At 42.4% G+C, this 22,271-nt stretch overlaps 1 protein-coding gene across 6 annotated transcripts in view; it reads right to left on the bottom strand.

Moving 5' to 3' along the window:
* Positions 1–22,271, bottom strand: part of LOC311146889 (transcriptional repressor p66-alpha-like) — a 56,366-nt gene that overhangs the window by 2,484 nt on the left and 31,611 nt on the right. For 2 of the 6 annotated variants that reach the window (XM_084183507.1, XM_084183506.1), the window contains exons 3-9: positions 16,745–16,874; positions 11,714–11,863; positions 11,264–11,425; positions 10,711–10,920; positions 1,930–2,203; positions 1,184–1,614; positions 160–394 (exon numbers count right to left, since the gene is read on the bottom strand). In XM_084183507.1, the coding sequence (XP_084039633.1) occupies positions 160–394; positions 1,184–1,614; positions 1,930–2,203; positions 10,711–10,920; positions 11,264–11,425; positions 11,714–11,863; positions 16,745–16,874 (1,592 nt within the window). The remainder of the gene's footprint in view (positions 1–159; positions 395–1,183; positions 1,615–1,929; positions 2,204–10,710; positions 10,921–11,263; positions 11,426–11,713; positions 11,864–16,744; positions 16,875–22,271) is intronic. The other 4 variants (XM_084183509.1, XM_084183508.1, XM_084183510.1 and 1 more) reach the window with 3 other exon arrangements.

Genomic DNA, 22,271 nt, shown 5'->3' with positions numbered 1-22,271 from the left:
AGTTATTCATTCAGACCTGCAAACACCACAGTGGAGGTGACTAGTAAAACGGGCTAGGGGATGTTTTTGGACATGACAAAAGTTCAGGCTGTAGAGGTAGAAGTTGGGGGGCCAGTGTGGTATGATGGTGGGTTGGGGTCCCGGACGGGATTAGTCTACCTGTGTTGAGGTTGTTCTGCTTCCTCCATGCAGTGGCTTGGCCGCTACCACTGCTGCTGTTCCCACTGGAGCTGCCCTTTGAACCCTGGGCAGCAGAGCGCACATGGGCATGCTTACCTGGCCGGCTGACCAAGGCTGCAGCGGCCACTGCGCTCTGCAGCTGAGAGGAGGAGGAGAAAGAGTGGGACACGCCCCTCACCCCCACTGACGGGACACTGCCACGGGAGAGCTGGCCCTGAGGTGGAGGGGAGGGGGGAGAAGGAAAAATAATATTGAGTGACAAGTGACAACATCTGTGTGACAAGAACAGACCACACAAGCCAAGGGAACCATTGGGCTCTTGGATAAAATGTTTATTTTTGGGTCAATTTCAGCAGACATTTTGCAGATAGGGAGGTTCAAGTCCGTAGTGAGACACCATGGTAGAATGGAGGGATGTATTGCAAGAGGAAATGGTAGAATTACTATTTACTGGGAAAGATGGGGTGATCTGTGGCTGTCTGAAGGTTGGAATGAATGAGTGTTGGAATAAATACATACACACATGCATAGTATACATGTTTGAGATCCTCCAATCAGGGGTGAGGGTGGGGATGCGTTTAGTTCTGTATGTTTTGTGTTTTGGTTTCACGCTGTGAGCGGAGTGTGTGCTGGTCCTGGTGGTTTTGGGTGCGCTTGCTTCCATGCCCGCCCGCCCGTCGGCGGGTCTTGGTCCTTCCCGCCCTTGGAAAATCCCTTTCAGCCGGGGGCTTCGCCCTGCCAGCATCTCGGGGCGGGTGAGGGCGAGCGTACCCACTGATCAGAGCACCAACTGATGGGAGCAGCCATTTGTATTAAGCAGCCTTTTGTATTGATTTTGTATTGTAGTTGTTAAAAAATTAAAAAGGAACCATATGTACGAGAATATTATAACCGTCTGTATCTAATTGAATGTGATAGGACCTGTAATTGAGTGTGACAGTGCCTGGAGTGGCACAGGTGATGATGTGAGTTTCAGGGAACTGCTGAGAAGTGTCACCCCTACCTGTTTGATGTTGGTGGAGTGGTGGCGTGCAATGCTCTGTCCTCTGTTGTGCTGCTGGTGCAGAGAGGAGGCCCTAGCCTGGGCCTGAGCCTGTTTCAGCTGCTGGGACACTAGATGCTCCGCCTTCACCGACGGAGAGGAGGAGGAGGAAGAGGAGGAGGGGGTGTGAGAGACGGGGGACGCAGCCTGCTGGAAGATCTGCTGCTCTATCTCCTGTTCCTGCTGCAGGGCCTTGACAAATGCAGCCTTCAGCCTATTGGTGTGCTCAGCCTTCAAGGCCTTCTTCTGATTGGAGGACATGCAGTCTGCACAGAGGATGGTCCCGCCCTTGGCTTTGTCTTGCCTCCAACGGCAGGTAAAATCAGTGCTGCACTGGGTGCAGGTGAAGGGCTCTTTGATGGCAGGCTTGACCGGGGGCATCCCTGTTTTAGCTGGGGTGGATAGAAAGGATAGCGGGGGGGTTAGACAGCGGACAGAAGAACACTGGTTTCAATATAAAGCCTACTGATCAAATGCTGCTCGAGGTAAGAAAAAATCATCAAGGGGGAGGAAACCCATCTGAGCGGTATTGTAATGTTAGTGTTTGAATCTCTGCTGGAGTAGTGATATTATTGTGTAAATGAAGCGTCTGTAATATGATGGAATACTGTATGTAGTGTTTATAACAGTGTAATGTGTTTGCACCTCTGCCACCTCTGATGGTATAGTGTTATATAGTGTTTACACAAGCATAATATGTATAGTACCTCTCATCATGGAGTCCAGCAGGTTCTGCACCACATCCTCCAGGCCCACCAGGTAGATGAACTCGTTGTTGGCTGCCGAGGGCAGGAAGTTTAGCTCTGGGGTGGGAAGTTTGGGAGGAGGGATCTCCAGAAGGGTCTTCTCCAGCTGCTTACGCAGGGCTTGCTTAGCCGCGGCCTGACGGGCGGCAGGAGAGTCGTTCACGTTGACCACAGACACACTGCTGTTTCCAGACTGGGAGGTAATAGAAGGAACCTTCATGTTGGTTGGGGAGGCCTGGGGGAGAGAGAGGAATGAGAAGGGGTTGAGAGGGAGAAAGAAGGGTGTAAGAAATAGAGGAGACAAGTGGGGAGGTGTCCAGTTGAGGTTTGATGTCACGCAAATACAGCATGACAGATCAGATTAATTAAAACTGTTGCAAATTCAGGGGGAAAGGGTAGCTGAGTTTGAGTGGTTCAATATATCTGAAACATGAATGCAACTGGGTTGATTAATCAAATCTGCAAGTCTCAAATGCACCACTCTATGATCCTGCACAAGCCAGAGATTCTGCACAAGCTAGCTGGCTACAGTTTGTGTGCACACTACAGGGAAGGCCAGAAAAGGTGCAACAGTATTGAGTGGCTAGCTAGATAATTAGAAATTGCTAAAAGTATACATGCAAAAAGTTACTTCGTGCAATATGTTGATATCATAGACAGTAGGTTGAGACGTGATAAATATTGTTTTGACTTGTGTAGTATCGGGTCAATGCTGGCAATTATTGCTGATAAACAAAGGAGTCCGCTCATACTGAACCTTTGATCATAAGTTTTATTCATATCACAAGAATTCAGCATGAGGTTACAGGTGTCAAGATCACCCGGAGAACGGCGTCCCAGATTGCAATGGCCGCTCTAACCTCTTCTTCGCTTTTACCCAGTATATATAATCTTCCCAAGATATGGGTGGCTCCCTCTACTGTCCAATCCCCTGGCTACAACACACACTTCCTGTCTGTTGTATGTGGCGTTACACTAAAACATTCCCTCTTGACACTAAAATAAACATCCTCAAAGGTTCCACTTAAAACCATTAAGAAAGTCATAATCTTAATACACTACACTTGCTACATGACATGGACAAGTACTGTATCTTGCTAGCAAGCTCGCGCTAGCAATGCTAGCTAGCTAGCAATGAAAAAGTTCAGACAACATCATGCTATGAGTTTATTAAATGCATTGCGTGTGTGTTATAATTTATAATTATATAAATTATCATATTTTATGTAATTTACCGTAACCTTTTGACCATACTTTTCGGTGAAAAAAAATGGAGATCAGTAGTTGTGCCATTTTCGAGATTAGGCAAGTGCGACCCACATCTAGTGGGCATCAGCTGATCGCAACCAGAATGTTGCAAAAACTTCACGCATTTAATCTTTCATAAACAAGATCTGTTTTCACATTCAATGCACTTTTCGTCAAATGATTACTACTACTATTAGAGCTTCCTCTCCCAACTTCACAAAATGATTGCTAGTAATTGCTTAAATTACGTATCTAACGTTAAAGGTAAAATCCACCAAAAAACAATTTGGGTATTTTTTTAATTAGTCCACTGATACAGTAGATAAAGTCCTCAAATGTTTTGCATGTCAGCAGTCAAGTTTTCAAGATATTGAACTTTCAAGAAGCAAAGTATCACCTGCCACGTCATCGGTACTTTAGTCCTCCATAACATTTTGAAAAAGTTTTACTTTAATATTTAAAGCAAAGCAGTTACATCTAGTCAAAGTTAAAATAATTGGTCTGATTACTTTGATAGACTACTTTATCAACCTTTATAACTTTGGATTGTGTGGCAGTTAGATCACAAAAATGTCTAAACTACAGTTGTTGTGTGTGAAAACTGAAAGAAGAAAGACAAAGTGATCTTCTGTCAGAAGATGGGAATAAAGGGCACGATCATGTGGACAACACTCTTAGGAAAGCAAAGCAACTCTGAATCATATTCATGCTGTGGGTTTCAGATAAATAGATGCACGATTTACTTTTGTAAAACGTTCAGTGTAAATGAAGTTTGATTTTAGTTGAATGATAATGTAATGATTAGAAAGTTTTCGGCTATTATTTGGGGAGAGGAATATGATGGTACATCTAGTGATGACAGCTGTTTAAAAGTATTTTTGTGGTAGTTGAAGAACTATGTAGAATACGTTTGTATGTAGACCTACTGATAGCTAGCTGTAGTTCTCTCTAATAAATAAACTCTTTAGGCTAACAGAGATCACTGAAAAGTACATTTCCTGAAGAAAATGTTGTGTGCTTGCTAGCTTGTTTTAAAGTATGTATGGTTTTAAAATACGTTATAGTAGTGGTAGTGTCTGCAGTAGTAATGGTGGTGACTGGTTATGCAGTGCGTTCAGAAAGTATTCACACCCCTGGACTTTTCCCACATTTTGTTGTGTTACAGAGTGGGACTAAAATGGATTTTCATTTTAATTAAATGGAAAATAAAACACTAATATATTTTGATTAGATAAGTATTCAACCCCATGTTAGAATCACCGTTGGCACCGATTACAGCTGTGAGTCTTTCTGGGTAAGTCTCTAAGAGCTTTGCAAACCTGGATTGTAAAATTTTTGCCCATTATTATTTTAAAAATTATTCAAGCTCCTGAAGTTGGTTGTTGATCATTGCTAGCCAGCCATTTTCAAGTCTTGCCATAGATTTTCAAGCCGATTTAAGTCAAAACTGTAACTAGGCCAGTCAGGAACATTCAATGTCGTCTTGGTAAGTAACTCCACTGTATATTTGGCCTTCCGTTTAAGGTTATTGTCCTGCTGAAAGGTGGATTTGTCTCCCAGTGTCTGTTGGAAAGCAGACTGAACCAGGTTTTTCCTCTAGGACTTTGCCTATGCTTAGCTCAATTCCTTTTAATGTTATCCTAATCTTTGTCCTAGTTGGATTTGCCCCAAACATAATGCTTTGTATTCAGGACAAAAAAATGTTGTGCCCACATTTTTTGTAGTATTACTTTAGTGCCTTATTGCAAACAGGATGCACGTTTTGGAATATTTCTTCTATACAGGCTTCCTTCTTTTCACGCTGTCATTTAGGTTAATATTGTGGAGTAACCACAATGTTGTTGATCCATCCTCAGTTTTCTCCTATCACAGCCATTTAACTCTGTAACTGGTTTAAAATCACCATTGGCCTCATTGTGAAATCCCTGAGTGGTTTCCTTCCTCTCCGTCAACTGAGTTAGGAAGGACGCCTGTATCTTTGTAGTGATTGGGTGTATTGATACACCAACCAAAGTGTAATTAATAACTTCCCCATGCTCAAAGGGATATTCAATGTCTGCTTTTTATTTTAACCCATCTACCAATAGGTGCCCTTCTTTGCGAGGCATTAGAAAACGTCCCTGGTCTTTGTGGTTGAATCTGTGCTTGAAATTCACTGCTCGACTGAGGGAACATACAGATAATTGTATGTGTGGGGTACAGAGATCGGTAGTCATTTAAAAATCATGTTAAACACCATTATTGACCACAGAGTTAGTCCAGGCAACGTATTATCTGACTTGTTATGCACATTTTTACTCTTGAAGTTATTTAGGCTTGCCATACACTATCATGAATCTAGCAAATACGTTTTGTGGGTTAGAGTGCAGTATTTATTTAGTTACAAAGCAAAAAACGTTTGTTAGCATGTTTCTCACACTGGCTTTAGCCATGGAGGGAGCAGGCCTGCCAAAACAACTTTTGTCCAGCAACAACTGCCTTGGACAACAACTGCCACCGTTCACTCTCTTCATATTTCCCCCAATCACTTCTCATTGTACTTCTTTCAATTTTCACACACAACAACTGTAGTTTAGACACTGACCACAATCACACAACTACTGACCACAACTGCTGACCACAACCTCACAAAAACTGACCACAATCACACAACAATTACTGACCACAACTACTGACTGCAATCACTGACCACAACCACACAACTAGTGGCCACACAACTACTGAACACAACCACACACTACTGACCACAACTACTGACCACAATTACTGACCACAACCACACAACTAGTGACCACACAACTACTGAACCACAAAACTACTGACTACAACTCCTGACCACAACCACACAACTAATGACCACAACTACTGACCACAACCACACCACTACTGGAATAACTTACAGAGCTCTCTGAAATTAGATGCTCTGGTCCCCATGGATCAGTTCAGAGTAATGATCGGAGACCTCTATGTTGATAAATGTGTCAGTTCTTCTTAATATGTTTTGTAATTTTTTATATTGTATGTGTTTATGCAGAGCCTATCTGTAAAATAGACCCTAGTCTCAGTATGATTTCCCTGTCCAAAATATATATATCATTTTTACAAAAACACCACTCCTGACCACAACTACTTAACACCACTCCTGACCACAACTCCCCACCACAACCAAACTACTGACCACAACCACACAACTATTGACCACAAAACTACTGAACCACACAACTAATGACCACAACAGAATTACTGACCACAACTACACAGTAGGGCCCAAATAACCTGCAACACAACCACACAATTATTGACCTCAACTGCTGACCATACAACTACTGACCACAACTACACAACCAATGACAATAACTAGTGACCTCACCTAGTGACCACAACTACTGCTCTGGTCTGCACTAGCTCCGACCCAGCTCTGGTTCAGCTCTGGTCCTGGGTGTAGCTTGCTAGCTCTGGTTCGCACTAGCTCTGGTCTGCACTATACATTATAACTACTTAAATGTGCATAAATTAGCATATAATAGCCACCAACAATACTTCTAACTCTCTAACTGTTCAAGCTAGAGACACCAAACCAACTTTCACATGTTCAGGCTATCCTATCATATCAACCAATCAATCAATCAATCAATCATTTTCTCAATCTACCTACTATTTCAACTATAACCAGTCACCACCATTACTACTGCATGAACTACCACTACTATAACTTTTTTCAAAACCATACATACTTTAAAACAAGTTAGCAAGAAAACATTTTCTTCAGGAAATTTACTTTTCAGTGATCACTGTTAGCCTAAAGAGTTTATTTATTAGCTAGAACTACAGCTAGCTATCAGTAGGTCTACATACAAACCTATTCTACATACAGTGGCTTGCAAAAGTATTCACCCCTCTTGGCAGTTTTCCTATTTTGTTGCCTTACAACCTGGAATTAAAATGGATTTTTGGGGAGGTTTGTATCATTTGATTTACACAACATGCCTACCACTTTGAAGATGCAAAATATATTATTTTGGGAAACAAACAAGAAATAAGACAAAAAAAACCTGAGCGTGCATAACTATTCACCCCCCCAAAGTCAATACTTTGTAGAGCCACCTTTTGCAGCAATTACAGCTGCAAGTCTCTTGGGGTATGTCTATAAGCTTGGCACATCCAGCCACTGTGATTTTTGCCCATTCTTTAAGGCAAAACTGCTCCAGCTCCTTCAAGTTGGATGGGTTCCGCTGGTGTACAGCAATCTTTAAGTCATACCAAAGATTCTCAATTGGATTGAGGTCTGGGCTTTGACTAGGCCATTCCAAGACATTTAAATGTTTCCCCTTAAACCACTAGAGTGTTGCTATAGCAGTTTGCTTAGGGTCATTGTCCTGCTGGAAGGTGAACCTCCGTCCCAGTCTCAAATCTTTGGAAGACAAACAGGTTTCCCTCAAGAATTTCCCTGTATTTAGCACCATCCACCATTCCTTCAATTCTGACCAGTTTCCCAGTCCCTGCCGATGAAAAACATCCCCACAGAATGATGTTGTCACCACCATGCTTCATTGTGGGGATGGTGTTCTCGCGGTGATGAGAGGTGTTGGGTTTGCGCCAGACAGCGTTTTCCTTGATGGCCAAAAAGCTCAATTTTAGTCTCATCTGACCAGAGTACCTTCTTCCATATGTTTGGGGAGTCTCCCACATGGCTTTTGGCGAACACCAAATGTGTTTGCTTATTTTTTTCTTTAAGCAATGGCTTTTTTCTGGCCACTCTTCCGTAAAGTCCAGCTCCGTGGAGTGTATGGCTTAAGGTGGTCCTATGGACAGATACTCCAATCTCTGCTGTGGAGCTTTGCAGCTCCTTCAGGGTTATCTTTGGTCTCTTTGTTGCCTCTCTGATTAATGCACTCCTTGCCTGGTCTGTGAGTTTTGGTGGGCGGCCCTCTCTTGGCAGGTTTGTTGTGGTGCCATATTCTTTCCATTTTTAAATAATGGATTTAATGGTGCTCCGTGGGATGTTCAAATTTTCAGATATATTTTTATAACCCAACCCTGATCTGTACTTCTCCACAACTTGTCCCTGACCTGTTTGGAGAGCTCCTTGGTCTTCATGGTGCTGCTTGCTTGGTGGTGCCCCTTGCTTAGTGGTGTTGCAGACTCTGGGGCCTTTCAGAACAGGTGTATATATACTGAGATCATGTAACACTTAGATTGCACACACAGGTGGAATTTATTTAACTAATTATGTGACTTCTGAAGGTAATTGGTTGCACCAGATCTTATTTAGGGGCTTCATAGCAAAGGGTTTGAATACATATGCACGCACCACTTTTCCGTTATTTATTTTGTATAATTTTAAATTATATTTTTCATTTCACTTCACCAATTTGACTATTTTGTTTATGTCCATTACATGAAATCCAAATAAAAATCCATTTAAATTACAGGTTGTAATGCAACAAAATAGGAAAAACGTCAAGGGGGATGAATACTTTTGCAAGGCACTGTAGTTATTCAACTACCAAGAAAATACTTTTAAAGAGTTGTCATCACTAGATGTACCATCATATTTCCCAAATAATAGCCTGAAGTTCTAATCATTACATCATCATTCAACGAAAATCAAACTTCATTTACACTGAACGTTTTACAAAAGTAAATTGTGCATCTATTTATCTGAAACCCACAGCATGAAGGATTCAGAGTTGCTTTGCTTTCCTAAGAGTGTTGTCCACATGATCGTGCCCTTTAAGATCACTTTGTCTTTCTTCTTTCAGTTTTCACACACATCAACTGTAGTTTAGACATTTTTCTGATCGAACTGCCCCCACCCAATCCAAAGTAATAAGGTTGATAGTGTGGTCTATCAAAGTAATCAGACCAATTACCAATTTACTACTGCTACGTCTGCTAAAATGACTAAAATGTAAAAATGTCCCACCAATTGTACTTCATGTACAATTACCATCTAGTTATTATTATTATTATTATTATTATTATTATTATTATTATTATTATTATTATTATTATTATTATTCGGAACACTACTCCTCTTAACCGTTTAAATTAGAAACGCCATTCAAACTTTAAAACGTGCAGACTGGTCTGGAATAGTGTGCTTGCACACAACTTTTTGATACTATCTATATTTATTAAACTATTACACTTTTATAAAACTTCATCCAGTTTCATGGGATTTCTTTAACATTCTAAAGCTTCCATTGTGACATCATGACTTCCAACATTCCATTCACTGTGAACGTAATAATGTAAATGTGGACACAAATCAGCTACTTTGACCACTTTCCCAACAAGTTAGACAAAAAGTGTATGAAATCTTCCTCTACTTCTCTTCTATTAAAATCAGAAATTGGAACAAAAGTATTTCATACCGTTCAAACAATACAGCTGTTTTACTAACCACGTCAATTACATTTCCTCTAACTTTTTATTTAAAAAATATGACATTTTGACCACTTTCCCAACAAGTTAGACAAAAAAGTAGAGGGTATGCCATCTTGGTCTACTTCTCTGCTATTCAAATCTGGAATCAGAACAGAATTATCTTCTACCAATCAAAAGTTATAGTTGTTTGTCGGCTTTTAGAGTGACGAAAACTAGCTAGCTAATGCCAGCTAACAGCGCTCTCATGTCTCGTCATTGAGCAGCCCAAACGGAGCCATTGCTATGGATACCAGGGCATTTCAACAGCAAAAAAATCTCCTCTTTCACCATCTAAGCTATCAACTCCAAACCAACGTTGAGATGTTCAGACAGACCCTACTTAGATTGCTTGTCAAAATATTTTTGATACTATATACTTTTTGAACTATAACCATTTAAAATGTGCGTAAATTAACATGGGTTTGAATGAGAACCATAGGAATCCTATTAAAACTGGTCCTGCTCCTTGGCCAATTAAGCTACAAGACCAACTTCAAAACATTCAGGCTACCCTAACTTCAAGTTCTTTAGAATCTTTATCAACTACATACATTGACATTTGCATAAATTAGCATAAAGCAACTCACCAACAGTAACTATTGAACCGTTCAAGCTAGATACACCAAACCATTTTTCACATGTTCAGGCTATCCTATCCACTGCCACAAAAATACTGAAGGAAGTCACACAATTTATATTCATGGAATATTACCATCTAGTTGTTATTATTATTATCATCACAAACTTGATGCTCTTAAAGAGGCAGTGTACAATTTTCAATGCAATACATCTCAACAGGAAAATAGTGCTTTTAAATCATGTAGAAACCTAATATTCCACAAATTACTTTCTAATTTCAATGACAGGTATTTGTATCAACATTTTAGGCTTTTATAATAAACAAATGTATTTACAGGGTTACATATTAGTTTCGAGGGCACAACATGTACTTCAGAAGTAGCTAGAATTCATATAGGCTGTATTTGAATCGATAAAAAAAAAAAAAACGTATTTTCTGGTGCTACCAATTAAACATTTTAATTTAGAGCCCTGCCTCTGACCCACCTGTGAGATGTTGACCAGCAGGCTGGCATTGTTGACGTTTCCCACCCTGATGAGGCCAGACTGCATGAGGCCTCTCTGGGCCTGGGAGCCGGGTACGTTGGCCCTGGGGGCCAGCAGCAGGGGAGGGGGGCCAGAGCCCCCAGAGCCAGACCCTGACAGTTGCTGTTGCTGCCGGAGAGACTGGATCTGCTGAGGAGACACAGCAATTGGCTACAAAGGACAGAGATGGGAGACAGGGGAGAGAATTGGAGAGAGTGGACCGAGGAGGAGAAGAGGGAAAGGGCATGGATAGAGAGGGCCAACATTGGACAGAGAGAGGGCATATAGAAAAGGGCATGTGTCGGTCAACAAAAGACAGAAAAGGATGAGGGCGCAATATGTGAGGAAGGGTGGAGAGATGGGGGGGGGGGGGGGGGGGGGGGGTGAGAGAAACAAAGAGAGAGAGAGAGAAAAGAAAACAGGTGAGCGTAGTCTAAGACACAAAAAGTAATTAGTAGTGAGAATTGATATTAGCTGATGACCAGTTTGGCAGGTAGATTGTGGCCTGTCTTACCTTTGCCCCTCTGACCAGGGGTGGCATTATGATCTGGGAGTTGTGGGAGCCATGTTTGGAGGAGATCTGCTGCCCGCCCCTCACCAGAGGAGGAGGAATGACTGTGCCCGAACTCCTACGGATCAGAGATGGAGGAGCCGCAGAACCTGACAATACTGAGGGCTGTGGAACAAGACAGAGATGGAGAGAATGAGCTGGGTATGTGTGTGTCTATTTGTAAGTGTTTGGAGGTATGCATCTGGATGAGTGTATGTGTTTACCTGTGTGGCTTTTTCTGTATTGTGTGTGTGTGTGTGTGTATGTGTGTGAGCAAGCGAGAGAGAGAGAGAGACTGTGATCTGAACTCCAGTTTTCCGCTCTTGGAAACCAAATTCCTTCTTGGGCAGAGGGTGACACTGATTTTATGTCACAGGCAGGGCTACCTCATCACGACAGATGAGTCCAACTCACCTTGGCTACATGTGTCCATACCTTCTGCAGTGTGTCCTTCTGTATCTGGCTCTGTCGTAGTTTCTTCAGCAGCACCAGCTTGGCCTCCTCCAACCTCAGCTCCTCTTTCAACTGCTTTATGATGCGATCCCTCTCCTCTGGACTTCTCTTCTACACACAGACACCAGATAAAGACCAGTTAGACCAGAGAGAGAGAGACCAGCGCAGCAGACAGAGAGACCAGGGCTTATATCCACAAAGCTTCTCACAGTAGGAGTGCTGATCTAGGATCTGCCCATCCAATCTTATTCATTATGAACTAAAAATAAATTAGCACTCCTACTCTAATATGCTTTGTAGATACAGGCCCTGGGCCCGGATTTTAAAAAGTTATTTAGAGTAGGAGATGGATCTTGGATCAGATGGCCAGAGAAGGAACATGTTACAAGGAACATCATGGGAGGTCAAAAAATGTCTGGTATACTTCCAATAAAATTGTATTGGTCCCGTACACATATTTTGCAGATGTTATCGCAGGTATAGTGAAACGCTTATGGTCCTAGCTCCAACAGTGCAGTAATACCTAACAATAAAAAAAAAACACATAAATCAAAAAATAAAAATAAAGGAATTAAGCAATATTAAAACGAGCAATGTCAGAGACCGGAATATAAATATACACTACCGGTTAAAAGTTTTAGAACACCTACTCATTCAAGGGTTTTTCATTATTTTTACTATTTTCAACATTATAGGAAAATAGTAAAGACATCAAAACTATGAAATAACACATATGGAATCATGTAGTAACCAAAAAAGTGTTAAACAAATCAAAATATATTTTATATTTGAGATTCTTCAAATAGCCACCCTTTGCCTTGATGACAGCTTTGCACACTCATGGCATTCTCTCAACCAGCTTCATGAGGCAGTCACCTGGAATGCATTTCAATTAACAGGTGTGCCTTCTTAAAAGTGAATTTCTTAATGCGTTTCAGCCAATCAGTTGTGTTGTGACAAGGTAGGGGGGGGTACACAGAAGATAGCCCTATTTGATAAAAGCCCAAGTCTATATTATGGCAAGAACAGCTCAAATAAGCAAAGAGAAACGACAGTCCATCATTACTTTAAGACATGAAGATCAGTCAATCCGGAAAATGTCAAGAACTTTGAACGTTTCTTCCAGTGCAGTCGAAAAAACCATCAAGCACTATGATGAAACTGGCTCTCATGAGGACCGCCATAGGAATGGAAGACCCAGAGTGCCCTCTGCTGCAGAGGATAAGTTAATTAGAGTTACCAGCCTCAGAAAATCCAGCCCAAATAAATGCTTCCCAGAGTTCAAGTAACAGACACATCTCAACATCAACTGTTCAGAGGAGACTGCATGAATCAGGCCTTCATGGTCGATTTGCTGCAAAGAAACCACTACTAAAGGACACCAATAAGAAGAAAAGACCTGCTTGGGCCAATAAACACGAGCAATGGACATTAGACCAGTGGAAATGTGTCCTTTGGTCCGGAGTCCAAATTGGAGATTTTTGGTTCCAACCGCCGTGTCTTTGTGAGACGCGGTGTGGGTGAACTGATGATCTCCGCATGTGTATATCCCACTGTAAAGCATGGAGGAGGAGGTGTTATGGTGTGGGGGTGCTTTGCTGGTGACACTGTCTGTGATTTATATAGAATTCAAGGCACACTTAACCAGCATGGCTACCACAGCATTCTGCAGCGATATGCCATCCCATCTGCTTTGGGCTTAGGGGGAATATCATTTGTTTTTCAACAGGACAATGACCCAACACACCTCCAGGCTGTGTAAGGGCTATTTTACCAAGAAGGAGAGTGATGGAGTGCTGCATCAGATGACCTGGCCTCCACAATCCCCTGACCTCAACCAAATTGAGATGGTTTGGGATGAGTCGGACGGCAGAGTGAAGGAAAAGCAGCATATATGTGGGAACTCCTTCAAGACTGTTGGAAAAGCATTCCAGGTGAAGCTGGTTGAGAGAATGCCAAGAGTGTGCTGAGCTGTCGTCAAGGCAAAAGGTGGCTTTTTGAAGAATCTCAAATATAACATATATTTGGATTTGTTTAACACTTTTTTGGTTACTACATGATTCCATGTTTTATTTCATAGTTTTGTTGTCTTCACTATTGTAGAAAATAGTAAAAATAAAGAAAAACCCTTGAATGAGTAAGTGTTCTAAAACTTTTGACCGGTAGTGTATATGTATAGAACGTGGTCTCAGAGCATTTCATATTATTCTGAACATAAATCCGAGACACTCCATTTAGTATATGTTACGTTTCGTATGGTATGGTATGTATTAATATGTGGATGTCCATCATCCATTTCGTATGATATGTTATGAAATACAATTCGTATGATACTGTTTGTTACGAATTGCAATTAGTTCAATACAAATTGTTACGAATTTGCAAAATGTACAATATGTTACGAATTTGCTAAACGTATATGTTACAAATTCCAATTTGTTGTGGCTAACTTTGGCTAGGTGGCTAACGTTAACTAGCTCTAGGGGTTAGGGTTTAAGGTTAGGAGTTAGGTTAAAGGGTTGTGGTTAGGGATAGTCTTAGGGAAAGGGTTAGCTAACATGCTAAGTAGTTGCAAAGTAGCTAAATAGTAGTTGCAAAGTAGTTAATTAGCTAAAATGCAAAAGTTGTCTGTGATGAGATTCGAACACGCAACCTTTTGGTTGCAAGACCTTCGCGTTATACCTTGCCTTAAGTAACCTTCTATCTTATGTAACCAAACCAAACATAACATATCATACTAATTTTGAGTGTCCCGGATTGACATTTACTATGCTACGTCTAGTCTCAGTGTATGAATAGAAAAGGTGTATACAGCAATAGTTACATAGGATGAGCCTTCTCTAGAATACAGTATATACAGTGCATTCTGAAGTATTCAGACCCGTTGACTTGTTGTTACGTTACAGCCTTATTCTAAAATGGATTTGTTTGATTGTTTTCCTCATCAATCTACACACAATACCCCATAATGACAAAGCGAAAAACAGGTTTCTAGAAAGTTTTGCAAATAAAAATAAATAAATAAATACCTTCTTTACATAAGCGTCTGCTAAATGACTAAAATGTAATGTAAATGTATTCAGACCCTTTGCTAGGAGACTCCAAATTGAGCTCAGGTGCATCCTGTTTCCATTGATCATCCTTGAGATGTTTCTACAACTTGATGGTAGAGAATTGATCCAAATAGCTCCCTCCTCAATATCCTCCCCTATTCCCCCTGTCCCAAAAGACTCCTGTTCATTAACACTCTTCAATGACTTGATAATGTGCTATACATACAGTGCATTCGGAAAATATTCAGACCCCTTCCCCTTTTCCACAGTATGTTACGTTACAGCCTTATTCTAAAATGGATCAAATTAAAAATGTACCCTCATCAATCTACACACAATATATCATAATGACAAAGCGAGAACAGGTTTTTAGAATAAAAACAGATACCTTATTTGCATAAGTATTCAGACCGTTTGCGATGACACTCGGAATTGACCTCAGGTGCATCCTGTTTCCATTAATCATCCTTGAGATGTTTCTATAACTTCATTGGAGTCCACCTGTGGTAAATTCAATTGATTGGACATGATTTGGAAAGGCACACACCTGTCTATATAAGGTCCCACAGTTGACAGTGTGTGTCAGAGCCAAAACCAAGCCATGAGGTCGAATGAATTGTCCATAGAGCTCCGAGACAGGATTGTGTCGAGGCACAGATCTGGGGAAGGGTACCAAAACATTTCTGCAGCATTGAAGGTCCCCACAACACAGTGGCTCCATCATTCTTAAATGGAAGAAGTTTGGCACCACCAAGACTCTTCCTAGAGCTGGCCACCCAGCCAAACTGAGCAATCAGGGGAGAAGGGCCTTGGTCAGGGAGGTGACCAAGAACCCGATGGTCACACTGACAGAGCTCCAGAGTTCCTCTGTGGAGATGGGAGAACCTTCTCAGCAGCACTCCACCAATCAGGCCTTTATGGTAAAGTGGCCAGACGGAAGCCACTCCTCAGTAAAATACACATGACAGCCCGCTTGGAGTTTGCCAAAAAGCACCTAAAAGGACTATCAGACCATGAGAAACAAGATTATCTGGTCTGATGAAACCAATATTGAACTCTTTGGCCTGAATGCCAAGAGTCACGTCTGAAGGAAACCTGGCACCATCCCTACGATGAAGCATGGTGGTGGCAGCATCATGCTGTGGGGATGTTATTCAGCGGCAGGGACTGGGAGACTAGTTAGGATCAAGGGAAAGATGAACGGAGCAAAGTACAGAGAGATCCTTGATGAAAACCTGCTCCAGTGCTCTCAGAACCACAGACTGGGAAGAAGGTTCACCTTCCAAACAGAACGACGACCCTAAACACACAGCCAAGACAACGCAGGAGTGGCTTCGGGACAAGTCTCTGAATGTCCTTGAGTGGCCCAGCCAGAGCCCGGACTTGAACCCGATCTAACATCTCTGGAGAGACCTGAAAATAGCTGTGCAGCGAGGCTTTCCATCCAACCTGACAGAGCTTGAGAGGATCTGCAGAGAAGAATGGGAGAAACTCCCCAAGTATAGGTGTGTCAAGCTTGTAGCGTCATACCCAAGAAGACTCAAGGCTGTAATCGCTGCCAAAGGTGCTTCAACAAAGTACTGAGTAAAGGGTCTGAATACTTATGTAAACGGTTTATTTAAGTTTGTTATTTGTAATACATTTGCTAAAATTTATTTGCTTGGTCATTATGAGGTATTGTGTGTATATTGATGTGGGAAAAAAACCAATTAAATTCATTTTAGAATAAGGCTGTAACGTAAGGGGTCTGAATACTTTCCGAATGCACTGTACATAAATGGGTAAAAAAACATTGTAACATTATTAAAGTGACCAGTGTTCAATGACTATGTACATAGGGCATCAGTCTCTAAGGTGCAGGGTTAAGTACCAGGTGGTAACCGGCAAGAAACAGTGACTAAAGTTCAGGGCAGGGTAGTAGTATAGTTATTTCACTAACCATAAGTAGGTCTGTGTCCAGCTCCTTGAGGTGGTTCAAGCCGTTCATCGGGGGACTGCAGGAGTCATTATCCGACAGGACGATGACATCATCGTCTGGGGACAGGGGACACTTCTCCCTCTTTAAAGTTCTAATCGAAAAAGAAAAGAGAGATTAATATACAAAAATTAAATTGAATCTGAAATTGGGTAAAAAAAATAAGTGTAGTAACCCATGTTGTCCAGAAGATGGTAACAAGTGTAAATTCATAATATCTTCTGTTATGTAGTTTCACTTCTCAGAAAGTGGCACCTCAACAATAGAGATATAGATATCACTTGGCTAGCCTCCTTGCTTCCCATAGATTCACTAATAATGTAGGCCTACACATCAGATGTAGCCTACATATATATATTTTTACCCATATTTTACCAGGTAAATTGACTGAGAACACATTCTCACTTACAGCAACGACCTGGGGAATAGTTACAGGGGAGAGGAGGGGGGATGAATGAGCCAATATCTTATCCATACTCAGATACAGTGCATTCGGAAAGTATTCAGACCCCTAGACTCTTTCCACATTTCGTTACGTTACAGCCTTATTCTAAATGGATGAAATAGTTTTTCCCCCTCAATCTACACACAATACCCTATAATGACAAAGCAAAAACTAACATTTACATAAGTATTCAGACCCTTTACTCAGTACTTTGTTGAAGCACCTTTGGCAGCGATTACAGCCTAGAGTATTCTTGGGTATGACGCTACATGCTTGACACATCTGTAATTGGGAACTTTCTCAATTTCTTCTCTGCAGATCCTCTCCAGCTCTGTCAGGTTGGATGGGGAGCGTCGCTGCACAGCTATTTTCAGGTCTCTCCAGAGATGTTAGATCGGGTTCAAGTCCGGGCTCTGGCTGGGCCACTCAAGGACATTCAGAGACTTCTCCCGAAGCCACCCCTGCGTTGTCTTGGCTGTGTGCTTAGGGTCGTTGTCCTGTTGGAAGGTGAACCTTCACCTCCCTGACCAAGGCCCTTCTCCCCCGATTGCTCAGTTTGGCCGGGCGGCCAGCTCTAGGAAGGGTTTTGGTGGTTCCAAACTTCTTCCATTTAATAATGATGGGGGCCACTGTGTTCTTGGGGACCTTCAATGCTGCAGAAATGTTTTGGTATCCTTCCCCAGATCTGTGCCTCGGCACAATCCTGTCTCAGAGCTCTACGGACAATTCCTTCGACCTCATGGCTTGGTTTTTGTTCTGACACACACTGTCAACTGTGGGACCTTATATAGACAGGTGTGTGCCTTTCCAAATCATGTCCAATCAATTGAATTTACCACAGGTGGACTCCAATCAAGTTGTAGAAACATCTCAAGGATGATTAATGGAAACAGGATGCACCTGAGGTCAATTCCGAGTGTCATCGCAAACGGTCTGAATACTTATGCAAATAAGGTATCTGTTTTTATTCTAAAAACCTGTTTTCGCTTTGTCATTATGAGATATTGTGTGTAGATTGATGAGGGTACATTTTTTATTTGATCCATTTTAGAATAAGGCTGTAACGTAATATACTGTGGAAAAGGGGAAGGGGTCTGAATACTTTCCGAATGCACTGTATGTATAGCACATTATCAAGTCATTGAAGAGTGTTAATGAACAGGAGTCTTTTGGGACAGGGGAATAGGGGAGGATATTGAGGAGGGAGCTATTTGGATCAATTCTCCGTTATCTACAGTGCGTCTACAAAAGCAGACAGCCAGCAGCAGCTCCCCCTTCCCCTCAACCCCTCTTTTTCATAAACAAAAAGTTTTTATTTTATAATTTCTTGCACACTCAGTGGACTCTAGTACCCACACACTCAGACATACTTCATTGACACTAAAACACACACAACATACACTCACACACTACATACACTCACACACTACATACACACACACACACACACACACTTTCACACTAATCAAATCAAATTTTATTTGTCACATGCGTCGAATACAACAGGTGTAGACCTTACCGTGAAATGCTTACTTACAAGCCCTTAACCAACAATGCGGTTCAAGAAAGAGTTAAGAAAATATTTACTAAATAAACTAAAGTAACACAATAAAATGACAATAAATAGTCCGGGTGGCCATTTGATTAATTGTTCAACAGTCTTATGGCTTGGGGGTAGAAGCTGTTAAGGAGCCTTTTGGACCTAGACTTGGTGCTCCGGTACAGCTTGCTGTGCGGTAGCAGAGAGAACAGTCTATGACTTGGGTGACTGGAGTCTTTGACAATTTTTGGGGCCTTCCTCTGACACCGCCTAGTATATAGGTCCTGGATGGCAGGAAGCTTGGCCCCAGTTATGTACTGGGCCGTACGCACTACCCTCTGTAGCACCTTACGGTCGGATACCGAGTAGTTGCCATACCAGATGGTGATGCAACCGGTCAGGATGCTCTCGATTGTGCAGCTGTATAACGTTTTGAGGATCTGGGGACCCATGCCAAATCTTTTCAGTCTCCTGAGGGGGAAAAAGTGTTGTCGTGCCCTCTTCACGACTGTCTTGGTGTGTTTGGACCATGATAGTTTGTTGGTGATGTGGACACCAAGGAACTTGAAACTCTCTACCCGCTCCACTGCAGCCCCGTCGATGTTAATGGGGGCCTGTTCGGCTCTCCTTTTCCTGTAGTCTACGATCAGCTCCTTTGTCTTACTCACATTGAGGGAGAGGTTGTTGTCCTGGCACCACACTGCCAGGTCTCTGACCTCCTCCCTATAGGCTGTCTCATCGTTGTCGGTGATTAGGCCTACCACTGTTGTGTCGTCAGCAAACTTAATGATGGTGTTGGAGTCGTGCTTGGCCACGCAGTCGTGGGTGAACAGGGAGTACAGGAGGGGACTAAGTACGAACCCCTGAGGGGCCCCAGTGTTGAGGATCAGCGTGTCAGATGTGTTGTTGCCTACCCTTACCACCTGGGGGAGTCCCGTCAGGAAGTCTAGGATCCAGTTGCAGAGGGAGGTGTTTAGTCCCAGGGTCCTTAGCTTAGTGATGAGCTTTGTGGGCACTATGGTGTTGAACGCTGAGCTGTAGTCAATGATCAGCATTCTCACATAGGTGTTCCTTTTGTCCAGGTGGGAAAGGGCAGTGTGGAGTGTGATTGAGATTGCGTCATCTGTGGATCTGTTGGGGCAGTATATGCAAATTGGAGTGGGTCTAGGGTTTCCGGGATGATGGTGTTGATGTGAGCCATGACCAGCCTTTCAAAGCACTTCATGGCTACCGACGTGAGTGCTACGGGGCGGTAGTCATTTATGCAGGTTACCTTCGCTTTCATGGGCACAGGGACTATGGTGGTCTGCTTGAAACATGTTGGTATTACAGACTCAGTCAGAGACATGTTGAAAATGTCAGTGAAGACACTTGCCAGTTGGTCCACGCATGCTCTGTGTACATGTCCTGGTAATCAGTCTGGCCCCGCGGCCTTGTGAATGTTGACCTGTTTAAAAGGTCTTGCTCACATCGGCTACGGAGAGCGCGATCACACAGTCGTCCGGAACAGCTGGTGCTCTCATGCATGCTTCAGTCTTACTTGCCTCGAAGCGATCGTAAAAAGGCATTTAGCTCGTCTGGTAGGCTCGCGTAACTGGGCAGCTCGCGGCTGGGTTTCCCTTTGTAGTCTGTAATAGTTTGCAAGCCCTGCCACATCCGACGAGCGTCAGAGCCAGTGTAGTAGTATTCAATCTTAGTCTTGTATTGACGCTTTGCCTGTTTGATGGTTCGTCTGAGGGCATAGCAGGATTTCTTATAAGCGTCCGGATTAGTATCCCGCTCCTTAAAAGCGGCAGCTCTAACCTTTAGCTCGGTGCGGATGTTGCCTGTAATCCATGGCTTCTGGTTGGGATATGTACGTACGGTCACTGTGGGGACGACGTTGTCGATGCACTTTTTGATGAAGCCGGTGACTGAGGTGATATACTCCTCAAAGCCATTGGATGAATCCTGGAACATATTCCAGTCTGTGCTAGCAAAACAGTCCTGTAGCGAATCATCCGCGTCATCTGACCACTTGCTTTAGTTTTTCTTGTAAGCAGGAATCAGGAGGACAGAATTATGGTCAGATTTTCCAAATGGAGGTTGAGGGAGAGCTTTGTATGCGCCTCTGTGTGTGGAGTAAAGGTGGTTTAGAGTTTTTTTCCCCTCTGGTTGCTCATGTGACATGCTGGTAGAAATTAGGCAAAATGGATTGAAGTTTGCCTGCATTAAAGTCCCTGGCCACTAGGAGCGCCGCTTCTGGATGAGCATTTCCTTGTTTGCTTATGGCCTTATACAGCTCGTTGAGTGTGGTCTTAGTGCCAGCATCGGTTTGTGGTGGTAAATAGACGGCTACGAATAATATAGATGAGAACTCTCTTGGTAAATAGTGTGGTTTACAGCTTATCATGAGGTACTCCACCTCAGGCGAGCAATACCTTGAGACTTCTTTAATATTAGACATCGCGCACCAGCTGTTATTGACAAATAGACACACACCCACACCCCATCTAACCAGACGTATCTGCTCTGTCCTGCCGATGCACGGAAAACCCAGCCAGCTGTATAATCTATGTGTCGTTGTTCAGCCACGACTCGGTGAAACATAAGATATTACAGTTTTTAATGTCCCGCTGATAGGATAGTCTTGATCGTAGATCATCCAGTTTATTTTCCAGTGATTGCACGTTGGCCAATAGAACGGATTGTAAAGGCGGTTTACCCACTCGCCGACGAATTCTCACAAGGCACCCAGACCACGGCCCCCTTTATTTCTGTCTTTTCTTCACGCGAATGACGGGATTTGGGCCTGGTCTCGGGGAAGCAGTATATCCTTCGCGTCGGACTCATTAAAGAAAAAAATATTTGTCCAGTTCGAGGTGAGTAATCGTACAAAATAAGTTACAAACAATGTGAAAAAACTAACAAAATAAAACGGCAGCCATTATCCATTACGCTGCTGCTACTCTGTTTATTATCTATCCTGATTGCCTAGTCACTTTTTCCCCTACCCACGTGTACATACTGTATTACCTGAATTACCTCAACTACCTCGTACCCCTAGCACATTGACTCGGTACCGGTACTCCTTTTATATAGTCTCGTTATTCTTATTGTATTGTGTTACTATTTCCTTTTTTGTTTTTACAAATTGTCGTACTTTTTAACTGCATTGTTGGGAAAGGGCTCGTAGTAAGCATTTTATGGTAAATTCTACACCCATTGTATTCGGCACTTGACAAATAAAATTCGATTTGTATGAAAAATGTATGCACTCACTAACTGTAAGTCGCTCTGGATAATAGCGTCTGCTAAATGACTAAAATGTTTTTTTTAAAATTATAACGAGTAGCAGTGTTTGTATTGGAAGGCTACCAGTTTATATTTGTTGTATGTTAGACCTAGGTCAAAAACCTTGTGTGGGCTTGCCCGTTGCCACTAGTCTAATGACATTCTGTTTGAGTTTAATAATAATAATATGCCATTTAGCAGACGCTTTTATCCAAAGCGACTTACAGTCATGC

This window comes from Coregonus lavaretus (genome assembly GCF_964263955.1).
Source record: "Coregonus lavaretus genome assembly, chromosome: 19".
NCBI lineage: Eukaryota > Metazoa > Chordata > Actinopteri > Salmoniformes > Salmonidae > Coregonus > Coregonus lavaretus.
The sequence above is the reverse complement of the archived record's forward strand: the minus strand, read 5'-3'. Positions and strand labels throughout refer to the sequence as shown.